The sequence below is a fragment of the Phoca vitulina genome, unplaced genomic scaffold, assembly GCF_004348235.1.
Source record: "Phoca vitulina isolate PV1807 unplaced genomic scaffold, GSC_HSeal_1.0 scaffold42, whole genome shotgun sequence".
In the NCBI taxonomy this organism is placed as follows: Eukaryota; Metazoa; Chordata; class Mammalia; order Carnivora; family Phocidae; genus Phoca; species Phoca vitulina.
In genome coordinates, this window is record NW_022589745.1 from 4881113 (window position 1) to 4906493 (window position 25381).

The 25381-nt window shown below is 50.3% G+C and overlaps 1 protein-coding gene across 7 annotated transcripts in view; it reads left to right on the top strand.

Moving 5' to 3' along the window:
• The window catches only part of RNF144A (ring finger protein 144A), a 182813-nt gene that overhangs the window by 102408 nt on the left and 55024 nt on the right, over window positions 1-25381 (top strand). For 6 of the 7 annotated variants that reach the window (XM_032430116.1, XM_032430117.1, XM_032430113.1 and 3 more), the window contains one exon: window positions 8554-14230. The exons of the other annotated variant lie outside the window; for it this stretch is intronic. In XM_032430116.1, coding sequence (XP_032286007.1) covers window positions 8554-8685 — 132 coding nt within the window. In that variant the 3' untranslated portion in view covers window positions 8686-14230. Of the gene's footprint in view, window positions 1-8553; window positions 14231-25381 lie in introns of those variants that run through there. 7 annotated transcript variants of the gene reach the window in all.

Here is a 25381-nt window from a genome sequence, read left to right on the forward strand (position 1 = left end):
GGGGGGGGACAGACAGGCAGGGGGAGACAGGCAGAAGGAGAGACAGACGGGGGGGACAGTCAGGCAGAGGGGGAGAGAGGCAGAGGGGGAGACAGGCAGGGGGAGACAGGCAGAGGGGAAAGAGGCAGGCAGCCGGGGGGGACAGTCAGGCGGAGGGGGACAGTCAGGCAGAGGCCATCTGTTCTCTGTGCCGCTCTGTATCTGAGGCCCGATTTCCCTTCTGATAAGGGCACCAGTCATATTGGACTAGGCCGCACCCTAATAACCTCATTTTAACATGATGACCTCCAAAAAGATCCCATTTCCAAATAAGCTCACATTCTGCAGTACTGGGGGTCAGGCCAGCATGTTCGGGGTCACAGCTGTTCCCATGACAATGTCCACACCCTCACCCCCGTACAGTAAGGGGAACTGTAGTGAGGCCGTGTTCCTCCTTCGCTGCTTTTCCCTTTGAGTCTACGGGGACGAGCGTGCATTGGTCTGGGCACCTTGCCTTCGCGGAGCCGCCCCGTGAGCGGAAGCTTCGTGTGCATCCGTATGGAATCACTGGAAATCCGAGCAGGGTGAGGACTCGGCGGTCACATTGTTCTGCTCTGGTCTTTTCCGTATCGGGCATGAGGACCAGCGGAGGGAAGGTGACTTTGCCCAAGGGTGGTGTTTGCGTGTGACAAACCTCCCCAGATGCATCGGCTTCGTATCCTCACGTTTACTTTGTTTACGAGTGTGCTGTGTGAACAAGGCCTCACTTGGCATTAGGGCGGCAGAAATGCTGTCAGTGTCATGGGGACGTGGACACAGCCGTGGGCTGGGGCCTCAGCTGGAGCTCGGTCCGGACCTCCTTCACGGCGTGTCTCCACGCGGCCTGAGCTGCCGAACCCCAGGGCGGCTGGTGGCGAGCGTGAGCTCCCCAGGTGAGCGCCCGGGCAGGGTAGAAACTGTGTCACCCTTTGACCCTAGCCTGGGCGGTCACACCTTGTCCCCTGTGCCTGTTTATTCAGTTGAGTGAGTTGCGTGTGCCTGGGGGGTCCTGGGCCGCACTGAGGTCCTTGTAACAGGCATTCGTGGCATCGAGAAATACGGAAACCAGGACACAAGGGTCCGTGCCCCGCACTCTTGCTCGGGAAGGAGCCTGGAACACCTTTCTGTCCCCTCTTTCTGGCTTCTGAGTGCAGCTCTGAGGCCCTGGGCCCCCCCCCCGGCTGTCCCCGGCCGTCCCCGGCCGCGGGGACGCGGGGTGTAGGTTCCCACAGGCATCTGCCTCCCTGTGGTGTGAGGTGCTCCCAGGAGTACAGGGCTGTAGGTAGAGCCACGGAGGCTGCCCACGAGTTAGTGTTAGATTTGGGGGAAATGGTAAAATGTGAGCGGACCAGCATTGAAAGGAAAGTGCAGGCAGTCACAAAAGCAGCAGAGTGTGGGAAGTATGAAGCGGGGACGCGGAGGCCTGTCGCTCGGGACTTGCTGAGGGACACGGGGTGCGGCGGCAGAGCCTCGCTCGAGCAGACGTTCCTGAGCAGACCCTGGAAGGCCCTGCTGTTCCAAGCCTTACATTCTGACGATGAGGACCACCACCCCCGCCCCCCAAGCTGGAGGAGACCCTCCTCCGGAAGGCACTTCTGCTCCCATGGCTTGTCCTTCGGGAGCCTTGCCCTGGACCCTGACACCGTCCTCCCATCCCGCTCCTCCTTCCTTTGGATCAGTTAGGGCCGTCCGTTCCCTTCCCAGTCAGCGGGCTCCTGCTTGGGGTTTGCTTCTCCGCTGGCTTGTTACTGATCCTGGGACGGGAGTCTCACTTTGTGTTTGGTGCACAGCTGCTGAAGCCGAAATGCGGGTTTTACTGTCTCCCATCAGTTCATGTCTGAACTGTCTGGTGAGCGTTTGAGAAACACCCGGGGTGGGGGGCAGATCGATGCCCTCACACCCCAGAATGGCTGGTTCCAGGGCCTGGCAGGCAACTCCTTCTTGCTCTGCACTCACTGGCCGTCGGGACTGTGGTCCTGCCAGGCTTCCCTCTCCCCGCCTCTGCCAGGCCCTGGTGTCCTCCTGCCCTCTTTCCTCCGCTTGTCCCAGCTCAGTGCACGGACATGCTACACTCTTTGGCTACAGCCTGGTCCAGGGCGATGTCCTCCGTGAAACCCCCATCCCGCCTGTCACCAGAGCCCCCCTCCCTCACCCGGGCTCTGTGCATTTCTTTCAGCACCAGTCCCTTACTGTGACTCCCTCCTGTTTTCCCCTCTTGAGCATGTGTCTTATCTCTTGGGAGAGACAGATTGTCCTCTATAGCAGGGACTTGTTTTGCGTCTTTGTGACCCCTGGGACCCTGGCCCAGGCCTGAACCAGACGCATGCTCTGGGAAGAAACTTGGATGAAAGCAGGAGCGATGGGTTTGGCTTTCTCATGATGGGTTCACAGCCTCCCTCTGCAAAGTCCCTCTGGAGGGACCTGTGTCCTTGCTCCTTCAGCTACGTTTTTCTTTGGGTGGGACAGGAAGGAAAGGGGCCGGTCTGGCTGGCCCCTGTTCTCCGCGAATCCCATGGAGCGGCTCGTGTCCAGGCTGTGCTCCCGGGGAAGCATGACGGCGCCTGGGGAGGGGACAGGGAGTTGGTTTGTGACCATTCAGAGAACGAACCGTTGGTATAGTTGGGAGGTGATGTGACTTGTCCCCTCTTTAGGGGACACAAAAAAGCTCCTGTTAAGTGGACTCTGGACCCGGAGCAGTTGTGTCTGCCCTGGGGCACACATGGTGCCATTGCCAGGGGCTTCTGCCCAGTGTCGCTTCATCAGCTCCTTGGGGAAAGGCTTCTCTCTGTGCCGCTCGGGGCCTGGTCCAGTGCACACCTCAGCGGTGCCCCAGACTTGTCCCTGAATTCGGTGGCCTGTGACTCCCCATTTTTAGGGGTTGTGATTGCTTGCCCCATATAATTTGTTGACTATACAAAGTTCCTGCTCCTTAGCTTTCTGGCTTTTAGATAGGAATTTAGGTGAAATTGTTTGAAGAGATATTTTTGAGAATTTTAGTGCGCTTTCTTGTGATCATTGTAGGCTGCTCTCAATATTTTTGTGGGGGTAAAAATATTACATGCCAAATACATTCTACCTAAAACCCTGTCAAATGGAGTTTTTTCACGAGGTGTCATGCCGTGAACAGAAAAGATGTGTCTTTGTCACGTAAAGGTTTTGTACAATTCCATTCTGTCCCGGGTGACGTTGTTAACAGAGTCTTGTGCTGAAACGGTGCTCTTGCAAACGGGAAGGGGCAGTCGCAGGGTGGTTTGGAAAGCTCTGGCTGCAGGGTGTGGGGAGATGTCCCACTTATCATCAGCCACAGAATCCTAGATGTGAGCACGAGACGCTCACGGCCCTGCTCTTCACCTGCCCCTTGCTCGTCCCTTGCAGCACGGTTGCCGTGAACCGTTGCCCTGTTTCTGGTGCTGGCCGGAAGGCGGCCGTCGTACGTCACATGGAAGGTGCGTTGGCTCCACACTGGATACATCTCTTTGCTGAGGACGTCAGCGCCTGACGGGAGGGTCTTCTCCTCACTGGCTCTTCCTTCGCTTCTGAGCAGGGGATCCTCGGGCCCCCCTCACAGTGAAGGGGGAGCTCACTTTTAGCCAAAGTATGGCATTTAAGGTAGCCAGCGGATTACTGGTCTCTGTCTTCACACACGTGTGTGGAGCTGTGCCCACGAGCACCGGCCGGGGCCAGGCTGAAGGGCGGGGGTGCGATCCGCAGACACCCCGGCGCTGGAGGCCTCGTGCAGGGAGCTGTCCTAGGGTATTTTTCACTGAGCTCAGTGAAATGGGCACGAGTCGCCCCTTGTACTTACCCAGGATGCCCCGTGCCTTTGGTCTTAAACCATCTCAAGACCGTTGGCATCGCTTTTTGGCCACAGATTTTGCACTGGTGAAACGAGAACATTGGAGTGGACTGTAATGTAGGGGTCAAAAATGACTTATTATTCTGTTTATGGGGAGGTGGCACCAGCCCTTGTGACCCCAGCGATGGGGGAGCCCTCCCGTGACCACGTGGCCCCCTCGGCTCCCCGTGTGGGTGTCCGACCATGTACAAGCGGAACTTAGATTTTCCCTTGAGATCCCTTCCTCCTCCACATCCCGCTCATTTCGGGACAGGCCTCTCCAGCCTCCATGTCACTCAGACAAAAGGCCGGGGTGACCTGGACCCCCCACTTCCTCCCGGGCTCACTTCCCTGCGGCCAGTGTGTCTCCTCTGTGTGCCCTGAACCCCACTCCCAGGCTCGCTCCCCTTCCTGCTTCCCCTCACGCAGCACCACTGTCCGGCACTCTTGGAAATGCGTTCCTGTGCCTGGCCGTGGCCGGCCCTCCGCCCCGTGGAACTCACGGCCCGTTTTGCAGGCACCTTGCTGTGTGGGTCCCCAGAGCACCCGCGGTGCAGAGGTGGAACGTGGGTGCCCCAGAGCCCTCTGGAGCCTGGAGAGGAATAGACGGAATCGAGGAGAGGCCCATCTAGAGGATGCAGGCAGCCCGTTGGGGGCCACCCAGAACCAGCGCGGTGGGATCCGAGTCCCCTGGAGAGGGGTGCTGTGAATCCATGTGTCCGTCCCACTGATGCCTGCCTCAGCCCTCCCTCCCTCTCCACTCCACCTGGGGGCTTCCCTGACACTCAGCTTTTCCTGACTCTCCTACAAACCTGTGCTCGCTTCGGCAGCATATATACTAAAATTCTACAATCCTGACACTCCTCCCCAGTGTCCTCCTTTGTTAGGGGCTGAATTGGGGCCCCTCAGAATTCACATCTTGCAGTCCGAAGCCCCATTGCCTCAGAACATGACCGTATCTGGGAGTAGGTCCCTCAGAGAGGTAATTAAGTGGCAGTGGGGCTGTTGGGTGGGCCCTGATCAGCGTGACTGGTGTCCTTCTAAGAAGAGATTAGGACACAGAAAAGCACAGAGGGACAGCTGTGTGAGGATGCACCGTGGTCTCAGACTCTCGCCCCCAAGGACTGTGAAAAGACAGATGTCCCGTGTTTGGGCCCCATCTGTGGTGCTTGGTTATGGTGGCCTGAGCTGATAGTGCCTTCGAGATGGCCTTCTCTTCTGCACACAGATGGTGGGATGGCTTAATTCGGTTGCTTTCCTCAATCTGTGCTCCCTCCCTGGGAGGCAGTCACTTGCTTGAACATCTGTGTGCCGATGGTCCTGAAATCTGCTGGCTTCTCCCCAGAGCTCAAGATTCATGTACCCACTGCCTCATAGAAAGCTTCACGTGGGTGCCCGTGGGTTGCTCAAACTCAGAACATCCAAATGGAACTCATCGTTCTTCTCTTATTACCAAGATGGCATGTCCGTCCCCTCAAGCCAAAACTGAGTTCAGGGTTCTTGGATCCCTTCGAGTCTTGCTGATTTTGCTTTCTGAACATCCTTCTGGTCTGAGCCTCTTCTCCCAGTCGTCCTCCTCCCTCCCACCTGCCTGGGAGTCCTACAAGGGGCTCCTGGCTCCATCTTCCCTCCTGTGGACCCGTCCTCCGTAAAGCCCCTGGAACTCACCTGTCCTTGGTTTCTCAACAAGACGAATGCTAAGCTTCTGAGCGGTGATCCCGGGCTCCCTGTTTTGGCTCTGCCGGACTCCGCCCCGACGTCCTGCCTGCACACGTCTGGATATCTGCGTTCCCTCTACTCCGCTAGAGTGTCTTCCAGCCGGTCTGAGATTCTCTCTTCCTGCCGCCTCAGCTCCTCTGCACCTGGCTCATGCCGGCTGGAGCTGCTGCCTCCCCGGGGAAGCCCCCCGAGCTTCCCAGCCCCTGTTTTCTGCATCTCGCATCTGTGTCTGGGCCGTTTTCACCCCTTGGTCATGACTGGTGTCTGCCAGCCCTCCACCAGAACCCGTTCTTCCAGAGAACAGAGGCAGAACCTCATGACTTCAGAGCAGCAAATAGTCACTAAACAGAGGAGCTATTACCAAAGGCGGGTGGGAGAGAGGCGTGACCTGTCCCCTAGTGGGCATCACTGTAGCCTCGGCTCACTGCTGGCACTCTTAGCTCGTGGAATCCCTCGCCGCAAGCGCAGACCCGCAGCGGCGCCATAGTCGGTATTTAACTGCTGGCTCCTGGGCAGGGGACGCCCCAATCTGCACGCTTGCCGTGTCCGCTGCTTCCTGTGCTGTAAACACGCACCGGTGGCTATTTCAGGCTGCCACCGTGATGTCCCTGCAGGGGGAATTGGGAAGAGACATGTGGGCGATCACAGCCCTCGGCCCTCACCCCCGTCACCGTCCCAGCGTCTGCCGCATCTAGCCCATGCTCGGCGGGCACCGATGCCGTGTGCACACGCCAAGCGTCAGTGAATTAAAGACGTTCCGTGCATTCACCGTACGTGTCTTTGATTTTGGCTTATTGTTCCCCAGCACTGGGGTATGGCTGTAGAACTCTCCGGAGGAGAGGATTCCGAGCGCACCGGTTTCTGTGCTCCTGAACATCTATTGCATGTTTATTATGGGAGACGCGGGGGGCTGTGCGTGGTCAGAGAACCTGTGTTCTCCTCTGAAGCTGCGTCTGAGTTTGAGAGGCTCAGCCTGAGCGGTCAGCCGGGCCTTGGAATCTCAGAGACAGCCAGTATGAACAGTGCGGCATCCCACCGTGGTTCCCTCGGAGCCTGGACCTGCTGACCCGTCCTGCAGTGTCTGTGTGTGTCCTGCAGTGTATGATCCAGTGCATGACACACGTTTGTAACACGCTCACTCACCGGTTGTTTTTGTTTTGTGATATTTGCTTCCCATCTCGTTCTTTACCATTGGCTGCTTTCCTTCTGGCAACATCCTCATCCTCCATCCAATCGGCAAGAGATTGGTGACCTTGCTTACAGAATGGCATGCAGAGTAAGAGGCAAGAGAGGGTGAAAATGAAGGTGTGTTATTGGCCAAGAATGGGAACATTTGGTCAAGGATCTTGGTATGTTTTTGACTGCAAAGAGCCCCTGGCTTCTTCGGGACTGACCGTGTGTTCCAAGTGGTAGCGATTGTGTGAGGGCCCTCGAAATAACCCCTTTCTGGCGTTTTCATGTATTCTGAAGTATCAGTGCGCACATGCTTTTAACAAAGCCTGATCTGATTTCACATCCCGTAATTCCACCATCGACATTATGTTCAGACAAACGGAGTTAGCCGCCTGGGCGGGAAACACAGGTTCCCAGCGTTGGCAGCGTGACTTGTAAATGCAGGGCAGTGTGTATACGATCGTTTTCAGGCGGAGATCTAAGTGAAGGTGTACTTTCTTTCACACATCTGGGGTGCCCTAGCCTGGTTTCATGCTTCAGAGCTGATAACGGCCCTTAGAGATCTTGTACCTCATTTGTTTATTTTATATTTGAGAAAGACGGGGCACAGAGAGACAGGAACGCGTCACATATTTATCATTGCGAACACTAGGTGGCGGTCTGACTCTGTCCGCAGATTGCAGTTGGGGCTGCCCTCCGCCTGGGCACGCGTGCCGCCGGGGCAGGAGGCTGTCAAAGAGGAGACTCCCTGCTCTTTTGACCAGCCACACTGCCCGACTCGCTGACAACATGTCTACATTTACTTACACCTGGGCGTAAGCATGTGTTATAAAACAAAGTCAAAACGTGTAACAGTTTTAAAAGCAGTCCTGGGTTTTAAATCAGGAAATGACACGGGTCTGCTTCCTCCCTAATGCTCTGTGCCTGAGTCTCTCCTGTTCTCCCATCTGGAATGCCCTAGCCTAGTCTTTCCAGTGCACTAACCACCTCCTCATCTTTGTAATCTCAGTCCTCCTTCCTCTTAGCAGATGTCTGACCCTTGGGTTCCCTTTATACTTGGAACGTGATGGCAGTTTCTGTAAAACATATTGTCAGTTGGTTAAATCTCAGTCTCTTCCCAGCGAACTGGGTGCTCTAGGATCCATGATCTGATGTGTCTCTGTAATAGCTAGTACAGTGTCTGGCTCAGGGGAGGCTTGTTGGTTAACTGGATGTATAAATGGGTGGTGGTTTGGGTGCTTAGATAGAAGGATGGGGGAAGAAAGGGAAAGGAAGAAAAAGAAATGAAAGAAAGGGCACAGGGAGTGAGGGGCAGGAAGTGAAGGGAAGGGAGTATTGGTGGATGGGTGGATACGTGGATGGATAGATGGATGCGAGGATGGATGGATGATATATAGATGGATGGATGGATAGATGGATGGATGGATGATATATGGATGGATGGATGGATAGATGGATGGATGGATGATATATGGATGGGTGGATGGTTAGATAAATGGATGGATGGATGGATGGATGGGATGATGTTGGGGGATGGATGGTTGAGTGGATAGATAGCTGAGTGGATGGATGAATGGATGCATGGGTAGATGAATAGTGGATGAGGGATGGGTGAACGATGGGTGCATGGATGGATGGATGGTTGATGGATGAATGGATAGATGGGTAGATGGGTGGCTGGGTGGATGCATATATGGATGATGGATGGGTAGAGGATGGGTGGGTGGATGGTTGTGTGGTTTATATTTCAACTATGGAACCTGCAAACTAGCCACCTTACCCTCTGCTCCTGTGTTTCCTTCTTGCAGGTCGTGGGCATTTTTGCTGGATTTGGGCTCCTGCTATTGGTGGCCTCGCCTTTCCTGCTCTTGGCCACTCCATTTGTACTTTGCTGCAAGTGCAAGTGCAGTAAAGGTGACGACGACCCATTACCCACCTAGAGGAAGGCATGATGCTGGAACAAGACCCCTGCCTCTGGGAAGCGTGGCTCTCCCCCACCCCACCCCGCCGTCCCCTCTCACTAAACATCTTTCTTGCCTTATGTGCCCCATTGAGCTTCACAGTGTCACGCCGGATGCCGTGATTTCAGGGACTGATGTCAGAACGTTTGCCGAGGCCCCGGGTGCAGTCACCTGGGCGTGGGGAAGGCAGGCTGGCGTGGGTAGGGCGCGGCGCCACAGTCCGTCTCTGCCGACTTGACAAGGGAGGTGCTGCACGGAGCACGCCGGGCGGTTTTCTCCCAGTGGGTATGGACTAGGAGTGTCTGGTGGTTGCTTAAGAGACCCTCTCGTGCAAAGTGTTGTGCGTCTGCTCCTTGGTGTCAGGACGGTGCCACGTTGCTGAGAGAAGAAGACTTTTGGGGATTGCAACTCACCTCAGACAGAATCCGGTAATTCTGACTTGAGAAAAGCACTCTGTGTATGACAACTGTTTTTATTACTAATGGCGTTTAGTAAAATCCTTTTTAGGTTGTTTTTTTTTTTTTTTTTCTTCCCAACTGAGTAGTGAAAAATCAACAAGGTGCATCTACACCATCCTATGCCTTTCTTGAAATGTGCATTTTAGGAAGATATCGCTAAATGACTTTTCTGGCTCGGCCACTTTTCAGGAGATTTAGAAAGCCTTACGCGCTCTTTGTGTTTTTCTTGAAACTTGTAACGACGTCTTAAACGCTATAAGCGGTGTACTGTTACAAACATGGGTTCCTCTGTTGTTGCATTTCTTTGAAAATACCAATGTCTTTAAAGGAGTATCTTCATCATTAGGTTTTCCTTTTGTTTTTTGTTTTTCTCTCTTTTGGGGCTTCTCTCTTCTCATCCAGGTATGAGCAAATATTTTTTAATGTCTTTGGAAACCAGATGCTTTCCTCGGGAATCATTCTGCTGGGAGTCACTATGGTTTGGCCGCTCGCCTCAGCCTCCTCGTGTAGACTTGGAGAAGAGAACAGGGCTATTGGTCCTCACCAGCAGGGCTTCCTGGAAAGACTGGAGGACTCCCGGGGGCTGGGGGAGAAGCTTCCCAATTTTCAGTTTTTTAAATGACTAAGTTATTTTGGAGAAATCTGTGTCTTACGCAGTTCCGTGTCCTGTTGCTAACCATTTTGCCCCACTAAAAAAAACCTTCCATTTCACTTAGTTATTTCGATTAGGGGATCTTACCATTCAGCCTCTCCCAGGCTAGGGGTGACTGTTAACGGTAGCAGCAGAAGGCGCGGATCGGTAAGACCACACGTTCCATCGGTTGACTTTTAAAAAGTGGAGAGAGGCTATTCTTTACAGAGAGTTGGCTTGAATAGGACTTTTAAAACCACCTGTGCTTTTAAGGAGCCGACTGATTGCGTCGAACTTGGGACTTCAAATATAATAGGCAAATGTTGTAGGTTTATTACAGTGGAGCTTTTTAAAACTTACTACACATTCCACAAAGGAGTGAAATGGAAACAAAATCAGACTTGTTTGCTTGTTGCAAGCACATTTGTAACACGTGGTGGGTTTTTTTGTATGTTTGACTTCTATGTTTTTGTGTTGGCCTCGGGTCCTGGTTTGCTTCCCTGTATAGAAACGTCTTCCTTATTTCTTAACGTTTGATAGGTTAGAAACAGTATCACTTCACTCTCCACCTGCAGTATTTATTATCTTTATGAAACTGAAGCCATTAGGAAACTAGTCTGTGTCAAAATCACACTCAGAACATTCTCCTTACGACCACGGTTGAATTTTTAATTCAGTAATGAAACAAGAACACGCCTAAGATCGTCTCTCTGTTCAGTGGAGCCTGGGCACGTGAGTCTCTGTACCTCGAATTGTTGCAACAGGGTCTGGTGGTAGATGGCTTTCTGGAGGGGGTGACACTCCGGGAGTCCTAGGCTTGAGCCCAGACTGGGATCCATGGATGCACTTGTCTAGCCAGACCCTTTAAATGCCTATTAAAGACAGCAGCAGGCTCGTGGCCGTTTCCAGTATCCACGGGGCAGGCCTCGCCCCATCCTGGCCCACCTTTCCTGGGCGAGCTGCTTCCCATTGCGTGTTGTACAAGTCCGCCCAGTAGTGGTACCCCTTTCCTTTGGGGTGGAACCAGAGCCTTTGGAAAGGATGCATTCTCTGGGCTCAAGCTCAGATGTCTTTATTCTTAGCGGATTGGGCTGTTCGTCTAGCCTGGAGAAATCCATGAACAAATCATGCACATCCATAGCCTCAACCATCCTTGTGCCTTTCACCTCTGACACGTTTCACAAGCGCGTGTTTCGACCCAGGTAGGGACCACAGAGATTCTGGGGCCGGCCGCAGCCAAAGTCGCACCTGCTTGCTCTGAGTCTTTGCACCAAGCATGCCTCTGTTTGCTTGGTTTGATTTCATAGTAACACAACTAAACCTGTCAGTTCCTTAGGAAGATACCAGCAGGATTGCATTGAGGTCTTACCTAAACTTGCATTTCCCCCCGCTGACTCCTCCGATTTCAGTAGGGAATGCCATTCCCATTGTTCATGGGGATGCAGTATTAAGCACGCATGATGTAAAATGTAAACAGAACGTGGGAAGATGGCCCGCGTCTTGGATTTTAACCTCGCCATCACTCCCGGGGGAAACTTGGGGGGTTCTACGCTTAGTAGGGGGACTGTTCTATGGCAGAGCTTGTCTTAATTGAAAATTACATTCACTTTCATGGATGGTTTTCATGCTGATGTTCTGGAAGCACATGTACGTTTATTCCTTTGGAGGCCTTGAAATTCTGGAGGGGAGGGAAGAAGACCCTTTCATGGCTGACACGACCGGTGTCTGGTTGGGGTGTCGCCAGAGCGCACGGCTGACCTTAGGTCATCTGTGTCCCTCTGACCCCGTCGTGCAGTTTTATTGGACGTGCCTGGTCTCTCGGTCTGGCTCTGTCGTGCCCCGTGCAGCCCGGCCCTTGAGCTTTGTAGCGGTCACCGGAGGCCAGCGCCCTCAGAGAGGAGGTGTGGCAGACGTTCACGTAGCAGAGATTGACTCAGGATCTGAGCGTAATCAAATCCTTCAATTGCATGAGCCGCTGTCCAGATCTGTTCTTTTTCACCCCCAGGAGTAGCCGGAGACTGGGGAACCATCATGTGGCACCCTTTTAAAGGGGAACAAATTCTCTTTACAGCATATTATTCCATAAAACCGCAGTTTAGGAACCAGGCCGATTCCTGATTAGAACACAGGGCCCACGGGGAAAGGGATTCTCAGCTACACAAAACTTACTCCAAGATGAGTCTATCTTTTTCATCTATATTGCAGTTAAAAGTTATTTAACAGATTAGAAGAGGAGATTTTCCCTTGGTAGTCTTTAAAAATTAGGGGATTGGAAAGAACCAGGGTAGGCTTTTTGTATGTTTCTCAGATTCTCATTTATTAATAAATACCCCTGTATATAAATATATATATAAATCAGTGAAATCATCAAGGGAAAACATTTTGCATGTATAAAGCTTCATGAAGGTCTCTTTAAAAAATACCAAAGCTTGTTTATTCCTTCTAACTAACCTAAGCCCTTATGAAAATACACGAAATGAGGAGATTATGACTGGTGTTGCCAAAAATGCCACATGGAATGAAGGGCCTGCACTCAAATATAGTTGCTAATGCGTCAGTACTAAGAGAGCATGCTGTTTGGGTACGTAGAGCCCATGGGCTCTGTTCTTCCTTTGGTTTGTATAATCCTGTCTTCCACACTTCTGGGAGCCTTTGGTGAGGGTAGGTACCTGCCACACGCCTGACCTTTCCTTCATTCTTTGCTCACTTTACCATGGGTGTATTTTAATCTTGTATAGACATATGCATGAATGGGTCACGCACATGTATACCGTACATATTTGACAAGTGGTGGTAAAAACAAAAGTTCGGTTTGTGTTTTTTGAAATGTCAGTCCACTTTGTGCCACTAACACTGTGATGTATAAAAGAGCTGTTTGAATGCCTTTTAATGTTGTGTTTTGTACTTTGGAATCACATGGAGAAGTTTGATTTGTAATTTCAATACATATTTTAAATGTATTGTGTCTTACGTAGTTTGTCCCCCCTTTAGAAGGGATTTCTTTTTAAAAGAGATTTTGGCTGGAATACAGGTTACTTTTGTAAATCCTGTCTGGCTCCATCTTTTGTACGTTCTTCGTTGACACCTGGCCTGGAGATTGAAAATAAGATGATTGGAGCGGGAGGGGGAGGAAGTGCGGGTGGGAGAGGGATCCCACCACTGGGAGAAGCACTTTTCTGTTCTGAGGTTTTCTCTGCTGGGAGTGTTCTCAACTCTTGGTGCCAAACGGATCTGAGTGGCTGGGTAAGTGGCCACGCACCCTCCTCCCCTCCTCATGGTGCCGGCCCAGTAACACGCGTCAGAGAGCATCTCCACACTGGCTTCCTCCCTGCCCGAGACAAGTACTTAAATCCTGTCCTAATTGATGGGCAGCATCATAACAATCAACGAGCATCCTTTTACTACTGGGGAAAAAAAGAATAAACACAGATGCTGTTTGTTTTCATAGTAACTCTGATAACTCACCTTGATTTTCATTCCCTTCATTTAAACTTCATGGAAGAATATGTACCTCATTCATTAACATGAAGCAGCAGCCTAGGAATAGGCACCTGTTCCTGGTACTCTGGTTACATTTTAAAAAACATCCTTAGAATCTTAAGCTGCAGATCAGAGGAGGTGTATTCTGTTAACCAGTGATTCGTTGCTGGCCACAAAGACACTCGTCCTAGTTACTAGGAGATCCTGGTCTGGAGGGGAGGCAGATCTGCCGAATGGTGATGAGAATGAGGTGTGGCAGGTGCTATGGTGGACATTCGCACAGCAGGCAGCCAAGGGGCAGGTCAGAGGAGGCTGCTGGGAGGATCCTGTATGTCACCTGGGTCTTGCGAATGAGTAGGTGTCAGCTAAGCAAAATGCAGGGCAGGAGTGTCCAAGGGAATGGCCAGTCCATTAAGTGCAGGAGTCTGGTCCAACTGGTATACCTGGGGGCCAGTTACTCAAGTGTCCAACCTCGAGGGCACAGTGTGCAGAGCTTGGGAACTCAGCCTTCATTCTAAAGCTATGCGGAGAGTGATAGAGGGCTGTCATACAAATTACCACAGACCGGGGGCCATAACCAACAGAAATTTATTCTCTCATGGTTTTGGAGGCTGGAAGTCCAAGATCCAAGTGTCAGCCACTTAGAAATCTCAGTCACTGCTCATCACTTGGTTTGTGCAACCTGTTCCCTTTCTTAAATCGCTCGGGTGTGCATTTTCAGGATGGGGCCGACACTGGGTGGGAGACAGAGCAGCAGGATCAGGAGTGGGGCCACCGCGGTCAGAAACAGGTCCCAGATGTGCTATCATCCGGGCACATGACTGCCTGGGGCATCCGTTTCCTCATTTGAAAACGAGGGTAAAAATACCTCACAGCATCTTTCTAAGGCTAAATGGGGAGGTTCAAGTCAATTGCAGAGGAGAGTGTTTGGTAGGATGTGAAGCCGTGAATGAGTCCTCACAACGATGGGGATGATGGTCCTATCAGGAATGCCCACTCACCTCCTCTAACTCCCAAACACCAAAGCACTACCCCCCCCCCCCCCCCCCGCCATATGTTCTCTTTCCAGAACCCATGACTCAGACGGGGCCTGACCACTTTCCTGCCTGCATCACGGTTCACACTATTTGGGATGCTAATGAGTTGCTCTACAGAGCTCTGGTTAACAGGAAGGAGAATGTGGTAAAATTCTCCACGTGGGAAACTCAAAAGTCATTCACTTGTTCCCCTGGGCAATGATCTGTGTCTTTTTTGATACATGTTTTTATTTATTCTACTAATTTATTTTTGTCACTGACTTAGAAAATCCACACAACGTGCATAATCGTGTTCCGCACCACACTCGAAGGACCCAGCAGGCCATAGTCTGTTTTCATTCCTCGGGATCTCCACGTGTCCCAACTTTTATGAAAGCCTCAAAACGTAAAGGGGAATAAATTTTGAGAGGTTCTGACAATTGGACTCCATTTTATCTAGGAATTTAGGAAATTAACATTATTAACAGGAGATTTTCATGTGTGTATCACCAACTCCTACTATGGTGTGATACACAGTAGGGGCTTATTAAATCCTTGTTCCATGAAGGAATTCAGCTATTGCCGTGTGTGTGTGTGTGTGTGTGTTTGGGGAAGGAGGGTCAATCACTTGGGGTCACTTGGTTAAAAAAATCAACCATCAAATTTGAACTGGAGGTGTATAGACAGTCTAGAAGCAGATGTCTCATTATAGGTGTAAAAAATCACTATTATGAACTGAGACCCTCTTATGAGCCAGGCACTTTGCTTACTGCCCTATGCTGGTTAATTTGAATGCTCAGAGACCTGCCAAGATAATCATCTCCATATTACAATGAGGAAATGGGGTCTTGGGGAGCCCACAGACCTGCAAGGATTATCATCTCCATATTACAGTGAAGAAATGGGGTCTTGGGGAGCCGTCACCACAAGTGACACCAATAGGAAGTAGCCGCATGGGGAGGGACCCAGGGCGGCCTGCTGGACCAATGTGTCCCCACTACACTGTTTTCTGGTCCTCCCTTTCTGATCCGCCCTTGTCAACAAGCAGAGACATCCCTCCATGGTATGTGGTGGCTTGTTTGTCTTGTCCCTGGGAGAGGTTGAACTCTGTCTGAAGATAGTACTGCATTTGAAGGCAGAAGATTCTGGTCCCACGAATACTCATCCTGCTCAGTGAGTGAGAAGAGTGGCCCCAGGGAATCTCAAGGGGAAATTCGTTCCTCTAAAGGCATATAGGCCATCGTGGATGCTTTCAGATACAGTGAACGAGTCTCACCATCACCTCCCATTTATCACGCAGCGACCTTTCAGGGTGTCTAGATCCGTATCTGTCCCTCCCAGATCAATATTGTGTGCAGATGAAACTGATTCCCACAGCAACCCTGGAAAAGAAAATATTATTGTCAAAATTCTTCACTTTATAGTGAGGGAAACGGAGGCTTTTGTTAAGAATGGGCCCAATAACAGTGACTAGCAGACTGTGGAGCAGAGACCCAACCCCATAGTTTGTAGAAAGATAACTCAGGACCTGAGGAAAACCCCAAGAGCCATGTCAAGGGCAAGGGCCATGGTAAGCAGGGGAACCTCTCTTCAGAAAGCATTTCAGAGATGGGGGAATAGGGCAGCTTTGCTGGGATCGGGGGGAATTCACAACAGCATGAGGACTTTCCAAACTGGGCTTCCAGGACAGCAAAGTACTTCCTAGGACAGGATCATCTTGGAAATGGACATTCCCTATGGTATGAAATGGAATAAAAAGAAGAGCCAGGATGAAATTGAAAACCGCAGACATAAATGTTGGCAAAGGCCACTCAGCCTCTTCTGGAAGAGATTCACTTTAGCCGAAGGCCAGGTATGAATGTGGAGGTGATGGATGAAACAGCCGACACGGTGCCATTGCTCCTACCCCGGACACCTGCTTTATGGAAGTCACTGATGACGAGAATGCCAAGAGATGCATAGCTTCCTAGCCCCTGGCCTCATGGGGCTTGAGGTCTAGTGGGGTCTACAGGCAAACAAGCCACCGTCCTACCTGAGAGCACAGGGACCATGGCAGGATATACATTCTTAGTGACAAAAGCAATAGATGAGAAGTGACTAATGAGGTCACATAACGTCCCTCTAGGGAGAGACAATCTCTGGAGATTTTGTTTTCTGGTTCCACCTGACAGTGAAGATCCTGAAAAATCATCCTTGTGATCCACGAAGGGAAAAGGACAAAAACTCAACCACACTCGGCTACTGGAGAAATTTTCTGGGACAGGAGGATGAGGGTGCAGTTAGAGTGTGATCCATTTCTCTGTTCTGCACCACGGATTTGTTGTCCATGCACAGTGAATGTTAAATAATAATTTAATGGTTTTTCAAATTAATGACAAAGGAGTAATCAGCATGTTAATGAAACTCGCAGATGATACTAGATGGGGAGTTATTACAAACACCAGTTGGGAGAAGCAGACAATGCAGAGGGACAGAAAAGAAGGAAAGTTACAACCAAGCAAACTTCTGGTTTGCAAAATGCAAGCAAAAGCACCTGCAAAAAACCGTCCACTGTGGGGAGGTGCAGAGGGCGAGGCAGACGCAGGTCTGGACGGGAGAGTAGCTCTTATGGTAGTTTCGCCACCTGCCCGCTGCCGAACTCAGCCCACTCCACCGCTCCACCTCAGGGTCGCTTGCCCCGGAAATCTCTTCTAGGTCCTTGTAGCTGTGAATTCTGCAGCACCTCTGACTCCATTTCCCGCCTTCAGTGCGCTCTGAGCAGCGTTCCCAGCTGCACCCCTCAAGCTTTCCCTCCTGTTAGGGAGTTCCCTTTGCATATTTTGTGGACGGTCCTTGAAGCCAACACTTAATTCACATCCCATGGCTTTCCCACCTGGTTGTGGTCCCCTCTTCCTTCCCTCCATGTCTACTTTGGAGGAGTCATTGGTCCTTCCTTGTCTGCAGGTCGCAGGTATCTGCATGTGTTGCACTCAGGACCACGCTAACCCTGAGCACCAGAAGCTCCCCGACAGTCTGTTTGCCTGGCGCAGTGTGTGGGCAAGCTCCCTTTGGAGCTCTTAGTTCTGTGGAGCCTCCATCTGCCAAAATCCCTGACTTTCCCTGCCCGGGACGGCACAATCTGGCCCCTGAGAGCTCCTGCCGGTCTGGTGTTTATCATACACCAGCTGGAGGGGAGAAAGGAGGCTTTGGGAAGTACGTTACAGCCTGAGTGGTGGCAAAATAGAGAGTTAAACTACCAAGCTCTGTCTTTGTGTCACACAGAACTCTCCGTATCCCTTATTGGCAACGGTGACCCAGTGCATTGTGTTATATCCAAGCTATCTGATGGCCGACTCGTTTTCTCTTGACCTGTCTAGCCCCATCTTAAGCACAGCACCTGATGCCCACTAAAGACTTAATATTTGCGGATCGAGTGCTCTGTGGTGCATTCCAGAAGCAAGATTTAGGGACAGCTTAGTGAGGAAGGACTTTCTGATCTAGAGGAGCAGAAGTTGGCTGGACCCTTGGGCAAGAGTGTTATAGAGGCTCCAGGGTGTCGGGATCAGGAGACCTGGGATCTCATTCTCAGTTCATTTCATTAGCTGAATGAACTCGGATGAGCATTTTCTCTGATTCTCAGGTTTATTTGCCAAATCGTGACAATAGCCCCCATTCTGACTATTCCATCGGACGGCGTAAGCTTAATGGATGGGAAGTTACTGTTTGCTTTATGTGTGTGATTACTAGATGGGTTTCATTCTTCCTATGGGGACTGGATTTAAGATCTTACAATTCCTAACAGTCTTAGGATGATCAAATTCCAGTTGCCCTCCATCAATCTGAATATATTTTAGGTAGTCCTGAGAGCACTGTGATCATCCCTGGGGGTGGGCAGGAAGGAACTGGAAAGAACCACAGCACATTTTCTCATAGAAATCTTCCCAGAAGAGCGAACGTTAAGCAGATATTTGTCAGCAGATACAGGTGTTCAGAAAGCAGAGGGACTGGTGGGTCAGTAGTGGTTTGAGGAGCTTCCCGGAAGAAGAGCAAGTGGGACTGAGGGGAGGGGGTGTAGGTTCAAATGTTGGAGGAGAGGTGGAGGTGTTGCAAAGCGTCGAGCTCCTAACATTCTAGGTGCTCTACGTGCATGACTAATCCTCACACCACTGAAGAGCTAAAAACAATGACCTTTTTAGTGTAAGTACCGACAACATGCCAGACTCTGTGCTAGATATTTAAGGTACGAAGATGAATCAACCTGATACCTGGGGTGCGACCACGGGAACACTCTGATAGCCAAGACTAGTAAGGATTAGGTCAGAAATGGAGGAAAGAGAAGGAAAGTAAGAATCAAGACAAGGGTGCTCTAGGCGGACAGGATAATACAGGAGTACGGGGGCCAGTTGTGAAACAAGAGGGTGTGGATAGGGAAAGTACAAAGATAAAGCTGTGATCAGACTGTTTTTTAGCTTTGTATTAGGGGAAAATTTCAAGCATATACAAAATGATACAGCATAGTATAAGGAACCCACATGAATTCAACGTCCGTCTTCAACCATCATCAGATCATGGCTACCAACTCTTGTTTTCTCCATATCTCATTCACTTTCTCCAGCTTTTGTATTTTGAAGCCAATATCAGATATCTTATGATCAATCTAAATATTTCCCCAGGTGTTTCTAAAGGGTAAGGACTCTATCAACTATAATTCTAATACTGTTATATCTAAAAAATCAACAATTATTGATATCACAAATCTCTAATCAGCATTTAAATGTTCCCTATTATTCCACAGATTTTAAATTAGTTTTTTTTTAAAGATTTTATTTATTCATTTGAGAGAGAGAGAGTGAGCATGAATGGGGGGAGGGGCTGAGGGAGAGGGAGAAGCAGACTCCCCCCTGAGCACGGACCCTGATACAGGGTTTGAGCCCAGGACCCCAGGATCATGACCTGAGCTGAAGGCAGGCGCTAACTGACTGAGCCACCCAGGCACCCATATTAGTTGGTTTTAATCAGAATCTAAGAAAGGTGTAAACATTGCAGCGTCATCTTTGTCAACCTCCCCTCGGCTACCGACTGCTTTCTGGGAAAGCAGAATGCCAGCACGATCCAACCAGAAACCTTAGAGTTAGAAAAACATTAGAATCAGAGCGCAGACTTTCACAAGTTGTGAAGAAAGTACTGCAAAGGCCAAAGGATGGAAGAGGAAAGCGGGCGAGAGAAGCCCAAGGCCAGCGTGCGGGGGAGAAGGAAACGTGGGCAGGGGGCCTCCGTTTAACGGCAGCTCCCGTCTAGAAAAGCCCCTGTTTCAAACCTTATCCCGACGGGCGGCTGCTCCAAGAAGATGAGCAATACTTCACGCCACGAATGTGACCAAAATAAGCACTTGGGCGGGAGCGGGGCTGGACGCTCCTTTTTTTCCCGTCAAATTCCGAAGGAGTCAGCCAGACAAGTACTCCCGCGCCCTCTGTTGTCTTCCCTTCCTGCCAAAACTGCTGCCAGGATAAACCAACAATGAAATGGAGGGAAAGGCCACTATGTTTCTCTGGGGCTCCGGATGACCGCTCCAGATTCCGCTCTGATGTTTCCGGCTCATGCTCCCCAACCACAACCACGCTGCCCTTCACTGCCCCAGACCATGACGGAAACGCCCGGAAGTTTCCTGCCCTCTCTTCTCACCTGGAAGTTCTCTTAACCCCCAAGAGACCCGCTCATGTCCCCTCCTAGGTAAAGCCTTTTCTGTGGATCCAGCCAGCACTCCACCCCACCATCGCGACCACCATCTGCAGCCCCTCTTTCCTCCTACACCCCAGTACCATTTGGTCCAGTCACCAGGTTGGCGCTTGCCATTAATTGCGATGACAAATTTATGAGTCTGTATCCTTTGTGGAATGTACTTTCCTTGAGAACACAGGGCCTGCGTCTACACTTTATTTTTTCTAGTGTCTAGGAGATGGGCACCAAATGATTTCCAAAAGGGTGGATGGAAACTCTAGAATCAAAAGCAAATAAAACAATGTTTTGATGACCTGGGGCCCTGCTAACGTAGTGGCCTGAGGAGTCCTTCTCTGTGTCCCGCCCCCCCCGCCCCAACATCATGGGAGCTGGTCACAGAAGCAAAACAGGTAGCTAGCATTCAGACCAGAGCTTCTTTATCAGGTCCAAATTAATTCCCAAGGTCCAGGCAAAAGCAAAACATGGCGTTCTGACAACTCATACCAAGCTTGCTTAGGTAAATATTTTTCTGCAGTTTTATGGGTCTGAGTTGGGGTCTGACTTCCAATGTCAGCACAGAGCCCTGATGGGAGTATAACGTTCCCACCAGGCTTCGGTTGAATATTTATGACTATTCTATAGTCACTGCCTTCTATTGTTCCTGGAAGACTTCTATTATTTAGAGAGTAATTAATCATATTCTGAGGGACGGTGCTGGAGCCAAGCCCCATGGTGAGGTTTCTGATGGCTTTTTCATCCCAGATGAGCCAAATAATAACATCAACAAAACTTTCCCAAAGAATTGCTTATCTCCTGTATCAACCTACACACATTTCCATGGGCCAGTGCAGGATTCCATTACCAGGAAGCCCGTCCAGGAAAAGCATGGGTCAGGAACAAGTCTTGGGCTGTTAGACTTCGCTGATGGTTACCACACCCGTTCTTCGGAGTTCATGATTTAGGCCACATGCCCAGGCCTAGAATTCCATCTCACACTTACTTCTGTCTGGTAAGGATATCATAGCTCTTCAAATTACCCAACACAAGAGTGAGAAATTGTTCTAGAGTCACAGAAGTCAGTCTGTGGGAATGCCCACTCTGTGCTTTGGACATAGGATTTGACGGGCATTACCTATCAAATATTAGATGTAGTGTAAGTCATCTATATTATGTGGTAGGCGTGTTCCCCCATTTTCCTCCCTTACAGATAAAAGAGGTAAGAGTGTATCTGTTTGCTATTGATAATCCACAAATCATCCCCACATTCAGCAGCTTAAAACAATGAGCATTTACCACTGCCCTTGGGTCTGGTGGTCATGTGGACGTTTCTTCCAGCGTCAGCACTCGCTCAGGCCCCTGTCATTAGCTCCGAGTCAGCTGGGTCCGTGGTTCTGCGGATCGAGGCTGGGGCCTGTCCTGTGTTTTGTGCCTCAACTGGGACAGTTGGGCTGACTCTGCTGTGCTTCGTATGGCCTCTCATTTCTGGCCATTTTGGCAGCACTGTGCTCGGCCTGGCCTGGGCAAGGGTCAGAGAAGGCAGGGTCTCCGGAGGTCTAGGCTTGAAATGATTTCGTTTTAACTCTGCCGTGTTTTCTGGTGTTTTGGTGTTGTCGTTTCGTTTTTGGTTTTTTGCCAAAGCAAATCTCAAGAATATTTTAGGGTTACGAAGAAGTAGGGAACTATATTCTGCCTCTTGATGGGAGTTGCTATAAAATCACATTGCAGAGGGGGTGGACAGAGGACAGAGGGAGGACCTCCATGTATCAGTCACAGATGTGTTCTCAGTAATGATGTGGAGTACTCGAAGAAGGTTGTTCCATCTCAACAAAGAAAGGTCACAAGGCGTTGCATCCGTGGTAGGAAGGACGTCATTGTCCCAAGTTAAAGTAAATGGATTACAGACATCTCTGGAGGAGAGTGAGATAAATGAGGTGTGCTCCCTATTGATTCCAGAGCACATGATGTTGAGCGCGATGACCCAGAGGAGAGTGCTGGTGATCCTGGAGGATAGACCGTATGAGAGAACAGAGTCAGGGATGCCAGTCTGTGGTCAATACAAACATCTGTTGCGTTTCCCGTGCTTGTTACGTGTCCGTGATTTTGCTTGGCTGTAGCAACAGAAACGGTAAAAGCTAACATTTCCTGTGTTTAACCGGCCCCCATATGGTACTTGGTGTTCTAGAAGGCACCTCTTCTTATTTAAAACCCTCAGCAACACTGTGACCTGGGTACTCTCATGTCTACCTTGTCACGGAGCACAGGGGACTTAGAAACGTGAAGCACTCGGCCCGAGGTCATGCACCTCGCCCTGGGGGGACACAGTTGGTTTCCAGAGGCAGCCCTCTGACTCAGTAACAGTGCCCCCTGTCCATGGTGTATCACTTCAGGCTCTTTGGGCTACAGGTATCACATCAAGCTGTATTAAGCACGCAAGAAGAAGGAAGGTGGATTCAGGACAAGGGTATAGGCAGATGTGCAGGGGGTCTCCTATTGGGATGGAAAAAGGCCATAGCCCTTTTAGCGAACTCAAAATGTTCACCATCCTCTTGCACTGACATCTCTTCCTTCCCGAAGACTGACTTTGTTGGGTTCCCACACATCAGTGTCCTGGCAACAACTATTTACATTTATTCTCTTCAAGGAGAATTTAAGTCAGTGTGGGAATCCCTTAGTTCCTAATGCCAATTCCTAGAGAAGAACTCTGATTGGAAGAAATGGATCAAGGGCCTTCCTTTGTCAGGCTGAATCGACTGAAACCAGGGGCCTGGACCGATCAAATAAGAGAATGGCTACTCTCATTTGACTGCTGGAGAACTAGGGAGCTAGAGAGGCAGGTTCCTGAAAAGTGGGATGGGGTGAGGGGAATCAGAGATAAAAACAGTAGGTGTACATTCTACATGATGTCTAATTTCTGTGTTCCCTGAGAGCCGGGTAGTTTACCCCACATTTTATTTTATTTTTCTAAAGTAATCTCTACGCCCACTCCCAAAATCAAGAGTCTCACAATCCACCGACTGAGTCAGCCAGATGCCCCTACCCCACATTTTAATTATAAGGACCAACAGGTATAAAAAAATGCTCAACATCTCTCATCATTGGGAAAATGCAAATCAAAACCACAAGGTGATGTCACCTTACACCTGTCAGGATGGCTATTATAAAAAACAAAACAAAACAAAACAAAACAAAATAAGACAACAAGTATTAGCAAGAACATGGAGAAGGTGGGACCCTTGAGGCCTGTTGGAGGGAATGTAAGATGGTGCAGCCACTGTGGAAAACAGTAGGGAGGTTCAAAGAATTAAAAATAGAACCACCCCATGATCCAGCAATCCCAGTTCTGGATATTTATCCAAAAGAGTTGAGATCAGGATCTCCATGAGCTATCAGTACTCCATTCAGTGTTATTAACACCTCATTGCTGTGCTATTCACAATAGTCAGGATATGGATACAAAGAAGTGTCCATCCACAGATGAATGGATAAAGAAGATGCAGTATATACACACAATGGTTTATACATACTATTCAGCCTTAAAAATGGCAATCCTGCCACATGTGACACATGACTGACCTTGAGGACATTATGCTAGTTGAAGTAAGCCAGTCACAGAAAAATGAACACTGCGTGATTCCACTTATGTGAGGTATGTATAGTAGTCAAATTCCCAGCATTGAAGAGTGGACTAGTGGTTGCCGGATCAAGGGGGAGGAGAAACGGGGGGTTTCTAATTATCAGGCATAAAATTTCAGCCAGGCAAGATGCACAAGCTCTAGAGACCTACTGGCAAACATCCTACTAACAGTCAAGGAAAATGTAATACACATGTAGAAATTTGTTAAGTGGGTAGATCTCCTGTTAAGTGTTCTTGCCATAATTTTTAAAGAAAGATGAGGAAACTAAACCAGGAAAGTTAAATAATTTGGGTGATGCCAAAGAGAAGCTTGGTAGTGAAAATGATGGTGGGGTCTGATGACTGGCTTTCAGACACCATGGAGGAAAAGAGAATCAAGAGTGGGTTGAGCTTTGGATCCTTCCAGCCTGGAAGATGGCGTTAGCATCAGAAATGACAAACAGGAGGATAAGAAATAAGGGAGATAGTGATGATTTCAAGTGTTGATATGTTCGTCGAGGTCGAGGCCCTCAAGATTAGAGCGAGGGCATTCCAAAATGGCAGCCTGGGCTGGAGGCTGCCAGTCAGACAAGAGAAGCCAGACTCAGAGTGCCCACAGGCACCTCAGGGCTAGGGGTGTCCTGAGTGTCCCAGTTGCTGGCTGGGACTGGAGGAAGTGACAATGAGAGGGGGTTTAGCTGCAGCTCCTGGGGGAGCCATCTTGGAGTGGGGACATCATGGCAGACTCCCGCTGGTGAAAGTGAAGATGGGCACAGAGACTTTGGAGCGCGAGGGATTTGCAGAGACCTGAGTATCACTGATGAGGACACTGAGGTCACCACGGGCAGGCAATTGGAGGTTAACCGGTGTTTCCCACGCTCCAGCCACCGAGCCGGGTGCTGTGCACATGGTAACGCCTCATCCCAGCAGTGACCCTGACAGGTAGTTGTCTCTCCATGTCCCCGCTGAGGAAGCTGGGAGATGAGGAGTGAGCTAATCTGCCCCAGGTCAACAGGGAAAGCAGTCCAGCTCAGTCGGCCCCCACAGCCCGTGACTCGTGTGGGGCTGGTCCAGCTGGCTCTGGTGGGGGAGGGGCTACGGGGAACAGTGTTGGACGTGGCCCGGCACCTCTGGATGTGACGGCTGGAGCCCCCTGCCCGCTGCTGGTGCCCGCGCTGCACAGGCCTGCAGGGCTGTCTGTCTCAGCCCCCGGGGGTCCTGGGGCGTGGGGGGGGGGGGACTGGCCGGTCAGAGCTGGTCGCAAGGTCCTGTCACACTTACAACAATAAATTAGTCCTAGTTTGAAAACATGCATGCACGCCAGAGTGCTATCTGGTAGGAATTTTTTCCACCAGGCTTTCCCCCACCCCATCATTCCAGTGATACCTCTATCCCCTCCTGAGTACCTTCTTTCCCTTCATTTCTTTCAAGCGCTCTCTCCCTTCCATCTGTTCCTAAGTGTTTGTCTTCTGTCACCTGCTACCTTTCTCTCCTTCTGTCTGCCTGTGTCTCTGCCTCTGTCCCCTCTGTCTCTGTCTCTCTCTTTCTCTCTGACTTTTTTGCTTTTATTCTGGTGGCTTAAACCAGACCGTCGCTGTCGGAATCGCTAGCCGTCGTAAACAATCACAACCTGGTCGCTGGGCCTGCTTCTCTTCTTCCCAGATTCTGGAGGGACGAGCAGAGGGGATTTGCATTCAGGTGGCTGAGCGCTCTCACCGCAGCTTGCACCCAGGAAGCTTCTGGCGAAAGCTCCCCGTCCACACAGTGGTGAAGACACGGT